This window comes from Hippopotamus amphibius, chromosome 11, assembly GCF_030028045.1.
Source record: "Hippopotamus amphibius kiboko isolate mHipAmp2 chromosome 11, mHipAmp2.hap2, whole genome shotgun sequence".
NCBI lineage: Eukaryota > Metazoa > Chordata > Mammalia > Artiodactyla > Hippopotamidae > Hippopotamus > Hippopotamus amphibius.
In genome coordinates this window covers 2,165,276-2,178,147 of record NC_080196.1, presented here as the reverse complement: position 1 = coordinate 2,178,147, position 12,872 = coordinate 2,165,276, and the positions used below count along the sequence as shown (strand labels likewise).

The following is a 12,872-nucleotide window of genomic DNA, read 5'->3' as shown; positions in this document are numbered from 1 at the left end:
TCCCAGAGGGGATGCAACACACCTGTATGCCCGTCCCAGAGGGGATGCAACACACCTGTATTCCTGTCCCAGAGGGGATGCGACACACCTGTATTCCTGTCCCAGAGGGGATGCGACACACCTGTATTCCTGTCCCAGAGGGGACGCAACACACCTGTATGCCCGTCCCAGAAGGGTGTCTGTCTGGGCAGATGGGACACGCGTTTCCCTGCAGGTTTACGTGACCTGTGGGGCAGGAGGGGACTGGCCCCAGGGCAGCAGGAGGGAGATGGTGGGGAAGAGCTGAACAGGCTGCTCCCTGCCGCCTGTGCGCAGCAGCGGCGCTGGGGGCTGGGCAGCTGTTCTCCGGGGGAGATCCCCGAGCTCCCCGGACCCCGAGAGCTGCCTGGGGAGGCGGAGGTGCCGACGGGCAGCGCCTCTCGCAGGCCGTGCCCACCGGCTGCGCCTCAGCCTGTCGGCCGCCTGGAAAGTGGGTCTGATGGGCCCTCGGTGCCCACGATGTGGGCCAAACGCAGGGACCCGGGGGGGCGGCTGCCTCACAGCTGGATTCCGTGGGAGACGGGGTTTGAACAGGGGCCTCCCCACGGCTACGCCCACAGCCAACCTCAGGCAGCGGCAGGGGAGGTGGCCTCACCGGCCCTTCCCCGAAGCGCGCTCTGTGCCTCACTCTGTCGTGCGTTCCCCGCGACCTTCCCGGCCAGCCGCTGCCCTGCTGCTGGACAGGGCATGGTGTCCCCATGCGCCGCGCCCCCCACGCGCCGCATCCCCACCACGCGCCCCGCTCCCGTGCTCCGGGGCCCCCCCCCCGGGCGCGCCCCCCCCACGCCCCGCCCCCCACGCCGTGTCCCCCCACGCCCCGCCCCCCACGCCGTGTCCCCCCCACGCCCCGCCCCCCACGCCGTGCCCCCTCATGCCCCGCCCCCACGCCGTGTCCCCCCACGCCGTGTCCCCCCCACGCCGTGTCCCCCCCGCCCCGCCCCCCACGCCGTGTCCCCCCACGCCCCGCCCCCACGCGCCCTGTGCCCGCAGGCTGACCGGCTTCGGGATCCACCACTGCTTCGCGCGCAGCATGATGGGCCACGAGGTGAAGGTGCCGCTGCTCGAGAACTTCTACGCCGACTACTACACGGCGGCCGGCATCGCGCTGGCCTCCTGCCTGGCCATGTGCCTGGTGGTGCGGTTCCTGGGCCGCCGGGGGGGCCTGCTGCTCTTCATGATCCTCACGGCCCTGGCCTCGCTGCTGCAGCTCGGGCTGCTCAACCGTGAGTGGGCCGGGGCCGCGGGCGGGCGGCGGGCGGCGGGCGGGGCCCGGCACGCAGGCGGGGCGCCCGGCAGCCCTGGGGGAGCCGGAGGCTCCCGGGGACCGGGGCTGTCCTCCCAGAGCCCACGGCTGGAGGCGGCTGCTTTGGGAAGAACGCGCTTCCGTGGAACACGTGCGCGGTCTCCCCTCCTCCCACTCACCCCCAGGCCCCCTGGCACGCGGGGCCCTCGCTGTCCTGGTGGCCACACTGTCCCTTTGTGATCCGTCCCAGGACAAGGAGCAAAGGAGTGAAATCAAGGGCGAGATGAATACACTTTGACACCCTTGCACTGGGACACTGCTTTTCAGTACGTGTTCCCAAGTTTGTCAGCTGCTTTTGGGGCCGGGGAGTTTCTCAGTAAATGTTAAAAGTAATTTAAAGAGAAGCTACACAATCCACGTGGCCCGCTCAGCTCTAAGAGGCACGCTCAGTGCCGCTCCTGGCGAACAAAAGCCCCCCAGGCGGGGAGGGACCCCGGGGGATCTGACCGCTGGGAGCCAGGCAGGAGCAGGCAGCCCAGTCTGCCCTTCGCCCAGGACCGTTCCCCGTGGACGCGGGCACTGCGGGGACCAGTTGCCTCCCTCCTGAGCTGGCAGAATCCCACCAGAGCTGCTGAGAAAGTAAAAAGCCTTCTAGTATTTCAGGTCTGCAGGATGTCCAAGGTGGGGCGTGAGTCTCCAGAACAGAGGAAGAGAAAGAAAAAACTGAGGCCTTTCTCAGCCGTGTTGTGCAACCTGGATTCTAGAACAGGCAGGGTCAGACTCAGGAACAGCTTTCTGACTTGGGCAAGCTCGTGGGCGTTCCGCATCTTGCCGGGAGACTGGTCTTCTTTTCAGCTGTGACTACACGGGGTCTGTCCCCTGGTGGGGCCGCCCAACTGCCCTTTGCGGAGCCTTCCACGGCCCCCGCGGGTTGGGCGGACGTGGGGGGGGGGTGGCAGCCCCGGGTTCACAGCAGCCCTTAGTCCCTGAGCAGAGACGCCCAGGAGACCAGGCTGCAAGGGCACCTTGATGCCGTCTGCTGGGTCTTCCCCACGCTTGGTGCCCTGAGCACAGACCAGCAGTGACTTGAGTAACTTTGAACACAGATTCACCCTTGGGCCTGAGGGCGGGCGCCGTGGCAGGGGCCCTGCTCTCCGGAGCTGGCGTCCTCCCCAGGCTCCCAGGCCGGAGGGGCCCCAGCCCTCCCTTCTGAACAGGAGGGGCTGCATTTGGTCAAATGCCCTGGACCCTCCCCCATGTCTGCGCCACATCCCTCCTGCTCTCTGGCCCTTGGTGGCATCAGCTGGGCTCTCCAAGTGGGGCTGGCAGCAAGGCTGGTCCCAGAGGAGGTTCACTTAGAAACCAGTCACGTGGAAGCACACGGTCCTAACTTCCGTCCTGACCTGCTTTCTTTCTCCCCCCACCCACCTTCATCCTCATCCGCCGCCGTTTCCGTGGCCCAGTGATTGGGAAGTACAGCCAGCACCCAGACTCAGGTGAGCCCCCAGCGCGGGCGGGCGTCTGTTTATTGCACTTGAAGGGCGTTTCCACAAAGACTCACAGACCTGTGGTTTCCCTTTCCTCTCTCTCCCCTCCGTCTTCCGCCCCAAGAGTTGCAGCTGAAGTTGGCCGTAGGTTGGACACTACACGCATCCACTTGTCCTCTCTGTCCCTCCTGCCTCTAGAAAGCCTGGCTGCCCCCCTCCCCGTTCACGCCTGCCTTGCACGCTGCCCTCGCCCCTTCCCCTGGCACCAGCAGGCAGCACATCCCAGCAGCCCCCGCTGCGGTGCAGGGTCTCGGGGACAGGCCTGGCAGCGCTGGAGGCATGCTGGCCGCGCTGCCCGGGGAAGCCGCCGTCCCTGCCTGTGAGCCTCGCCTGCCTGCTGCTCTCGGCTGGGGGGACGGCAGAGCCACTGCCCAGCACGCGACACGGCTGCCCGCGTGCCTGGCCTGACCGAGCCCGTGACGCCAGGGCTCCCGATGCAGCCTTGTGGGGAGCCGGGCTGCACCCCAAATGTACGCCCCCAGCAGCTCGCCACGCCCCGCCCATCGCCACATGGCGTGAGGTCCCACGGGCAAGATGCTCGAGTTGGTCCAGCACGTTCCCTCCACGCCCATAAGTTCTCTTGGGGTTATCTGAGTTCTCGTTCCCCTGAATCAAGCCTGGGGTGCCCTGTCCCTTGTATTGGGCTGGTCAGGCCCGAGGCCAGGACGGCCAGGCTCTCTGGAGCTGACCCAGAAGGCTGGCTGGGAGGGCGCTGCCAGAGCACTGGGGAGACCAGCAGGCTCCCTCCCCCCCAGCCGCTCTAGGCTACAGCTTCTGGCTCAGGCTACAGCCTGAGCCCCACATTCTAGACCCACAGGGACCCGCGGGAACCCGACCAAGGCTCCTGCTGGGAGGCTCTGACCCCCACGCCTGCATGTGCCGCTGCATCTCCCGGGCCTGCCCCTCAAACCGGGCAGGGGGGAGGAGGGAAGACCCTCCATCGGCCCCAGGCCGCCCTCCTCCCCCCCGCCCCGCTCCCTCCGCCCCCAGCGTCCTCCCTCCCCTCTGCCCCCCTCACCACCCCCTGGTTCTCCCCCAGGCATGAGTGACCGCGTTAAGGACCAGTTCTCCATCACCTTCTCCGTCGTGGGCATGCTTGCCTCCCACGCAGTGGGGAGCCTCAGCGTGCTCTTCTGTGCCGAGATCACCCCCACGGTAATCAGGTGCGTGGCAGGCCGCCTCTGGGGGGGGGGGGGTTCTTCTGAGGACAGGAGGGTGGGGCGAGGGCTGCCTGTCTGGCACGGCTCCCGGTGAACCAGCCACCAGCTCTGGCGTGGCCTCCAGACGAGGTGGGGCCTGTGCTGGGCGTCAGCTTCCAGACTGCTGTTCTGCCCTGACCCCCGGAAAACCCAGAGTCAAGTGAGAACTGGACCCCGGGTCCTGTCCAGGCGGCTGGAGGAACGGGGAGCCTTAGGGTACAAACAACACGGCAGGGCCTGGAAAAGCCCGTCGCACGCTGTCCAGTCTCCTAGGAGGGCTCAGCAGAAAGTCTGTTTCACATAAAAAGTGGAGTAAAAAGGGCCTTGGTTTTCTACTGGCCTGAGAGGTGATGTCTGTAGTCCAAGGGAAGGCCTCCTAGGCAGAAAGCCCAGCAGGTTGCATCAGTGGCTTGTCTGACAAATCTCTGTTAAGAACCCCCGTGTGTCCGGCAGCGGCCGAGTGTGCAGACCGGCCCCACGCATCCGCAGTGGGTCCGATTTCCTGCAGGCGGGGTGCCCTGCACGCAGCAGCTTTTGCTTCCCTCGTGCGGGGGGCCTGCTCCGCCCGGCGCCGTCCCGGGCAGCGGTACGAGGGTGTGCACACCCTTCGGCGCTGCTGAGGTTACAGTGACGTGGAAGGGTTTCCATTTGTAAAGGCATCACTTCCCTGCGGTCACGTTGTCTTCCTGGTCACGGCTGTTGTGACTTTCGGCTGAGCCCCTGAACTTGGTGTGGGAACATCCTTAGCTTGTCAAGCGCACACACTTTATTAAAATATAATTGTGAGTGAGGCAGTTACTCAGCTGTGAGGTAAAGCCCAGAAGCCAGCATGACAGCATCCTCTCAGCCCCGCTTCCCCACGTGGAGACACGCGGAGGCCAGTCCCGTTGGAGGCAGGATGCCCGGGACTGACCATCTCAGCCCCTGGTGCCGTGCAGACGCGCGCCCCTCCCTCGTCCGTGGGCGTCAGGCGACGGAGAATCTTCACGGGCCTCACTTTGATTCATCCTGCCAGGTTCTCACGTACACGCCGAGCCTGAAGGCTGCCCCGCACCCGGGGAACAGGATGCCAGGAAACGGTAGATTTAAGAAAAGGCAATTAAATGCAAGTAACTCACCCTGGTTCAGCTCTCTGCTTCACCCGACGTGAGGCGGACGTTGTGACGCGCCCCAGGCAGACAGCAGCCCCTCGGCGTCTTTCTTTACCAGTTAAATGTCCTTCCTCTACAGAGGAGCCCAGCAAGCAGGGCTCTTTCAGGTCAAGGTCAGACCTCTGTGTGGTTGTCTCCCTCTCTGGGGGCGGCCACCCTTCACTCCAGCAGTCGGCAGATCTCATGAATCATCATTAGATTTTGCCGAACAAGCTGAACTGAAGGAAACGCAGTATCCTTTTCCTCTCTGAGGCAAACCTCGAAAGATTATTTTGGGGATAGAAATTCAACAAATATGTTCTCAGGGTCAAATTGCAGGATGGCAAACTAGAAACAATACCTGCTTGACCCTCGGTGATGCCTTTATAGTTGCAGAGGAAGGGATGAGGTCTGGCGGGGGCGGGGATCTCCTGGTGGGGACGGAAGGCTTTCTGGTGTGGCCGGCGAGTCACTCTCCCGCCGGGCACCCCTCGTCCTGGCCCTTGCTTGCACGTCCACCCCGGGACAGTCCCACAGAGTTGCTGGGAGGAGATGGGCTTCCTGCCCTCCCCCGACGTCTCACGGGTGAACCCAGGAGAAGCTGGGAGGGGCCGCTCAGCTCTGCGAGCTTCATGTTTCCTGAAAGAGAACTAGCCTTTCCTACAGCACTGTGTTACAAACACACCCTCTGAACAGCAGCAGTAGTGCAGGTGAGGGACTGAGTAAGGAGAAGCAAACAGGAGGATGAGGTCTTTGCACAGAGGCTCGGGGTATCGGCCGTCCACAAGTGACAGCTGTCCCCCGAGTGCCCACCGGATGCTGCCGGTGGAGGCACCACCCCCCTCGCGGCCTCCAGGTACAGCAGGTGCTTCTCACCCACCAGGCCCGTGGCCTCGGGGGTGGGCAGTTCTGCAGGCCCCGTGCCCTTGGGCTCCGGCAGGAATAGCGGGGCCCGGCTGGTGCAGAGGCAGCTGGTGGCTTTGGTGTGGCAGGCCCAGTGTCACCTGGAAGTTGCGGGTGGGTCCCCGGGGCCTCGATGTCTTCCGTGGCCCCTCACAAAGCAGTGGGGGTTCGGGGAGGAGGCAGGCGCTGGCGGCAGGGACCGGCCGCTTCACCTCCTCAGGCTCCCTGAGCGCCAGGGCCTGGTTGTGGGGTTTCTTTTTTCTTTTTTGTTGAGGTATAGCTGATGTGCAATATTATATAAATTTCAGGTGTACAACACAGTGATTCACGATTTTTGAAGGTTATTATATATTTAAAGGTAAATTATAAAATATTGGCTGTATTCCCCATGTTGTACATCCTCGCAGCTCATTTTATACCCAGTAGTTTGTACCTCTTACTCCCCACCCTGTGCTGCCCCTCCCCCTGCCCCCTGGATACCACTGACTACTTTGTCCTCTCCATCTGTGAGACTCCTTTTTCTTATGTTCCCTACTTCGCTGTGTTTTTTAGATTCCACATATAAGTGATATCAGACAGTGTTTGTCTTTTGCTGACTTATTTCACTTAGCATAATGTCCTGCAAGTCCATCCATGCTGCAAACGGCAAAATTTCGTTCTTTTTTATGGCTAAGTGCTGTTCCATTATATATATACATATATGCACCACATTTTTATTTGTCAACGGAAATTGAGATGGCTTCTGTGTCTTGGCTATTGTCAGTAATATTGCTGTGAACACTGAGGTGCATGTATCTTTTTGAATTAGTACTTTTTTTTTTTTTAATATATACCCAGGAGTGGAATTGTTGGGTCATATGGTAGTCCTGTTTTCAGTTTTTTGAGAAGCCTCCATACTGGTTTCCACAGTGGCTGCACCATTTCCATTCCCACCCCCAGCGCACGAGGGCTCCCTCTTCCCCACATCCTCACCAACATGTTATTTGTGCTCTTTGTGACGACGGCCATTCTGACAGGTGTGAGGTGGTATCTCACTGCGGTTTGATGTGCATCCGTGATGACTAGCGATGTTGAGCATCTGTCCGTGTGCCTGTTGGCCATGTGCATTTCTTCTTTGGAAAAATGCCTTTTCGGTTCTTCTGCTTATGTGTCAGTTGTGGTTGTTTGTTTCTGATATGGAGCTGTGTGAGCTGTTCATATATTTTGGGTATTAACCCCTCATGGGTCACATCATTTGCAAATATCGTCTCCCATTCAGTACGCTGTCTTTTCATTTTGTCAGTGGTCTCCTTTACTGTGCAAAACCTTTAACTTTAATACGCTTAATTAGGTCCCACTTGTTTATTTTTGCTTTTGTTTCCTTTGCCTGGCCGTCCACCCCCTTCTCTGTCGGAGCTCTCCCCTCCCCTCAGGCACCCCAGCCCTTCCTCCAGGCATCTTTTTTCCGGGCACTTGCCTCCTCGGAGACCATCCTTCAGACCGACTCCTCCCTGTTCCCACTCCAGTGGAATCTGCCCCCCCACCCGCTGTCACTGCTCCAGACACGCGTCAGGAACGGGCATCAGGGACAAAGATGGCCTGTGCATAACGACGTGGGGCCATTTAACTCCTTTTGCAGTTTGTGTCTTAAAAACATACATAAATGTTTATAACATATGCTCAGTGAGTGACCTGAAGCCGAGGGGATGATGGGTAATCCTCGCTGTTAAACCGCAGGAGGGGAACAGACAGGACAGGGGACAGCCAAAGCGTGCAGGACGCATCCCAGAGCCCCAGACTCAGGCCTTCAGCAGGCGGGGAACCTGCGGTCCTGTGTGGTCCTGAAGAGCTGGGCTCAACTCTGCCCCCAAACGAGACGAGTCATGACAGCCTTGTCGTGGGGGGACGGGTAGGGGGACAGAATGTACGTAGAGGGTCTGGCCTCAGTAAGTGACAACTGGTGTTATTAATTATTCCTACCTGAATATTTTTAGCAGTGATATTTATTTCTGTAAAGATAGGCAGAAATATTTGTTCATCCTTGACCTCACAGAAAGGCAATAAAGACAAGTTAAGTCATACAGAGGAGGACGTGGAAAACAGGAGGATTTGTTTTCTGTGTTCAAGATGCCGCGGTTCGCATGTTTCAAGGATGATTTGAAGATTCTTTTTTTCTTTTTTTGTTGTTATTTTTTATTCTTTTTATTTTTTTCTGAAGATTCCAGAATTTTTAATTCAAGCTTGCTGCCTCTAAGAAATCTGCCTGTATACCTATCGTTCTGTCCTTAAAGTAAGTTAGTATTATTCCTCGTAAATAAAGATGCCCAGGGAAAACCTTTGCTCCTGAAGCACAAGGAGGCAGCCTTGCCCTGGTTCTCCTCTATCTGTAAATCAGGCGGCCGTGCTCCTATTTAAACATGAGCGTGTGCTGCCCTCTCGTGACAACCTGGAGAAAAGCAGAAAACGTACAGAGTCAGCATTTACAGGGAAAAAAATGAAGTTGGCACCTTACAACCAAGCACGTAATGATCCCATTCTCTAAACTGAGATTTATTCTAAAAGAAACAGAGTCAAAAATGGAAAACCAGGTTCTGCCACAGTTGTTCCTAATCTTACTAATTTCAAGGTATCCTTGATAGAAAACCAAGTTGGTCTTGTGGGAAAAAATACGTAAAACTATGTTGCATGTTACATACACACATGTACATGTATGTGTTTGTAGATACATAGGTACTTTTTAAAAGCATGTCATCGAATCCTACCGTAAAGCAAATACATTTCACCTCACTTGACGTGACCTGCTAACCTAGCATATTAGTGTGAGTGGTTCACCTGCACTCTGAGTGGAGGCCGGCTCCTCGGTCAGGAGCCCATGCACGTCTTCCCTTGTGGGCTGCACCCTCCCTGTACACTGACCACGTGAGCACACACTGCTCAGAGCAGGGAGCCTCTCATGCTCCACAGCACCGTCCACACTCAGTCACAGGAAAGCCCGCTGGACACCAGGGAGTTTTGGAGAAAGTGATGTCTCACTGGTATCAAAGGCCCGTAAAACACACCCTTTATCCCAGTGCCCCCTATGTCCTGTGTGGCCTCCTGGAGTGGCCAGACTCATGGGGACTGAGCAGCTGGTTTAGGTGCTCATTTATTCACCTTCCAGGTGGAGTCAGTCACACTGCTCTTTGTAAGGGTCATTGTATTCACGCCACCCTGTTCACTGGGCCCGTAACCCTCCCGCCAAGGAACCAGGGTGGTCTGACCTGCAGCAACCCAGTGTTTATGGAGCACAGTATGTGCCGTGGGTGTTCCAGGGACGAGTCCTTTACTGTCTTCTCTCCAGTGTACATCCTTGCCTCCTGTCCTAGATTAACTGACCATAAGTGTGTGGGTTTATTTCTGGGCTTTCTATTCTGTTCCACTGATCTGTGTCTGTGTTTGTGCCAGTACCAGACTATTCTGATTACTGTAGCTTTGTAGTATAGTCTGAAGTCAGGGACCATGATTCCTCCAGCTCTCTCCTTTTCTCAAGATTGTTGTGGCTATTCGGGGTCTTCCATGTTCTCCACAAAAATTTTTAAATTATTTGTTCTAGTTCTGTGAAAAATGTCATGGGTATGTTGATAGGGATTGCACTGAATCTGTAGACTGCCTTGGGTAGTGGTCATTTCAACAACATTAATTCTCCCAATCCAAGAATGCAGCATATCTTTCCATCTGTTTTGTCATCTTCAGTTTCTTTCATCAGCAAGTTACAGTTTTCCATGTACAGGTCTTTTACTGCAATAGGTAGGTTTATTTCTAGGTATTTTATTATCTTTGATGCAATGGTAAATGAGATTGTTTTCTTAATTTCTCTTTCTGATAGTCTGTTGTAAGTTTATAGAAATGCAACAGATTTCTGTATATTTTATATCTTGCAACTATCAGTGAGCTCTAGTAGTTTTATGGTGGCATCTTCAGGATTTCCTATATATAGTTTCATGTCATCTGCAAACAGTGACAGTTTTACTTCTTCCTTTCCAATTTGGATTCTTTTTCTTTTTCTTCTCTGATTGCTCTGGCTAGGACTTTTATTCAAAACTATGTTGAATGCAAGTGGCGAGAGTGGGTATCTTTGTCTTGTTCCTGATCTTAGAGGAAATACTTTAGCTTTTCACCATTGAGCATGATGCTAGCTGGGGGTTTGTCATATGTGGTCTTTATTATGTTGAGGTAGGTTCCCTCTTTGCCCACTTTCTGGAGAGTTTTTATCATAAATGGATGTTGAATTTTCTCAAAAGCTTTTTCTGAATCTGTGGAGATAATCATTTGGTTTTTATCCTTCAGTTTGTCAGTGTGATGTATCAAACTGATTTGTGAATACTGAAAAATCCTTGCATCCCTGGGATAAATCCCACTTGATCATGATGTATGATCCTTTCGATGTACTTTTGGATTTGGTTTGCTAATGTTTTGTTGAGGATTTTTCATCTATGTTCATCAGTGATATTGGCGTGTAATTTTCTTTTTCTATGATATCTTTGGTTTTGGTATCAGGGTGATGCTGGCCTCGTAGAATGATTTAGAAGTGTTCCTCTGCAACTTTTTGGAATAGTTTGAGAGGGATAGGTGTTAACTCTAAATGTTTGGTAGAACTCACCTGTGAAGCCATCTGGTCCTGGACTTTTTTGTTTATTGGGAATTTTTAAATTGCTGATTCAGTTTCATTACTGGTAATTGATTTGTTCATATTGTCTATTCCTCTTTCAGTCTTGGGAGATTGTACCTAAGAATTTGTCCATTTCTTCTAGGTTGACCATTTTATTGGCATATAGTTGTTCACAGTAGTCTCTTACAATGCTTCTATTTCTGTGGTGTCAGTTGTAACTTCTTTTTCATTTATGATTTTATAGATTTGGGCCCTCTCCCTTTTTTTCTTGATGAGTCTGGCTAAAGGTTTATCAATGTTATCTTTTCAAAGACCCAGCTTTTAGTTTCACTGATCTTTTCTGTTTTGTTCTTTTTTTAGTCTATTTCATTTATTTCTGCTCTGATCTTTATGATTTTTTTTCCTTCTACTAACTTTGGGTTTTGTTTGTTCTCTCTCTAGCTCCTTTAAGAGTATGGTTAGTTTATTCATTTGAGGTTTTTCTTATTTCCTGGGGTAAGCTTTTATCACTGTAAACTTCCTTCTTACAACTGCTTTTGCTGTGTCCATAGGTTTTGGATTGTTGTGTTTGCATTTTCATTTGTGTCTAGGTATTTATTTTATTTCCTCTTTACTTTCTTCAGTGACCCATTGGTTGTTTAGTAGAATACTGTTTAACCCCCACGTGTTTGTGTTTTTGCAGTTCTTTTCTTGTAGTTGACTTCCTGTCTCATCCTGTTGTGGTCGGAAAAGATACTCAACATGATTTTAATTTTATTAGACTCACTGAGGCTTGTTTTGTGGCCTAGCATGTGATCTATCCTGGAGAATGTTCCATGTGCACTTGAAAAGAATGTGTATTCTGCTGCATTTGGATGGAACATACATATTTATATATTTATGTGTAATTATAAAATCCACCTGGTCTAACATGTCATATAAGGTCAGTGTTTTCTAACTGATTTTCTATCTGGATGATCTGTTCATTGATGTGAGTGGGCTATTCAAGTCCCCTACTATTATTGTGTTACTGTCCATTTCTCACTTTATGTCTGATAATGTTTGCTTTATTTACTTAAATGTTCCTACGTTAGGTGCATATATACTTACAATTGTTACATCTTCTTTTTGGGTTGATCATTTTATCATTATGTAGTGTTCTTTGATTCTCATAACAGTCTTTAAGGTCTATTTTGTCTAAGTATTGCTACTCCAGCTTTCTTTTGATTTCCATTTGCATGGAATACCTTTTTCCAAACCCTCACTTTCAGTCTATATGTCTCTAGGTCTGAAGTAAGTCTCTTATAGGGAGCATAGATGCGGGTCTTGTTTTTGTATCCATTCAGCCAGTCTGTGTCTTTTGGTTGGAGCATTTAATCCATTTACACTTAAGATAATTATCAATAAGTATGTTCCTATTGCCATTTTGTTCAAACTTGTTTTGGATTTGTTTCTGGGGGTCTTTTTTCCCTTTTTGTTTCCTTCTTCTGTGATTTGATGACAATCTTTACCATTATGTTTGGATTCCTTTTTCTTTTTTGTGATATATCTATTATAGATTTCTGGTTTGTGGTTACCATGAGGTTTTTATATAGCAGTCTGTATATACACGTGATTGTTTTAAGGTGCTGATCTCTTAATTTCAAATGTATTTTTAAAACCCTGCATTTGTACTCTTCTCCCCTCATGGTTACTGTTTCTGACATTATATTTTACATCTAATTGTTTTGTCTATCCCTTAACTGCTTATTGTGGATATGGTGATTTTGCTACTTCTACCTTTTAACCCCCTCCCCCCCACCAGCTTCGTTTGTGGATGATTTCCTACCTCTACTATATGTTTGCTTTTACCAGTTAGTTTTTTCATTTCATAATTTTCTTGTTTCCAGTTGTGGCCTTCTATTTTTCTTCTAGAGAAGTCCCTTCAACGTTTGTTGTAAAGCTGGTTTGGTGGTGCTGAACTCTTCCAGCTTTTGCTTGTCTGTAAAGCTTTGATTTCTCCATCAAATCTGAATGAGAGCCTTGCTGGGTAGAGTATTCTTGGTCATAGGTTTTGTCCTGTCATCATTTTAAATGTATCATGCCACCCCTTCTTGCCTGCAGTTTCTGCTGGAAAATCGGCTGATGGCCTTATGGGAGTTCCCTTGTATGTTATTTGCTGTTTTTCCATTGCTGCTTTTAATAGTCTATTTTTATTTTTTGGTA

At 52.4% G+C, this 12,872-nt stretch overlaps 1 protein-coding gene across 4 annotated transcripts in view; it reads left to right on the top strand.

The window, feature by feature from the left end:
• The window catches only part of SLC22A23 (solute carrier family 22 member 23), a 143,770-nt gene that overhangs the window by 125,045 nt on the left and 5,853 nt on the right, over positions 1 to 12,872 (top strand). For 2 of the 4 annotated variants that reach the window (XM_057699541.1, XM_057699538.1), the window contains 3 exons: positions 1,030 to 1,262; positions 2,746 to 2,778; positions 3,869 to 3,992. In XM_057699541.1, the coding sequence (XP_057555524.1) occupies positions 1,030 to 1,262; positions 2,746 to 2,778; positions 3,869 to 3,992 (390 nt within the window). Of the gene's footprint in view, positions 1 to 1,029; positions 1,263 to 2,745; positions 2,779 to 2,893; positions 3,279 to 3,868; positions 3,993 to 12,872 lie in introns of those variants that run through there. The other 2 variants (XM_057699540.1, XM_057699542.1) reach the window with 2 other exon arrangements.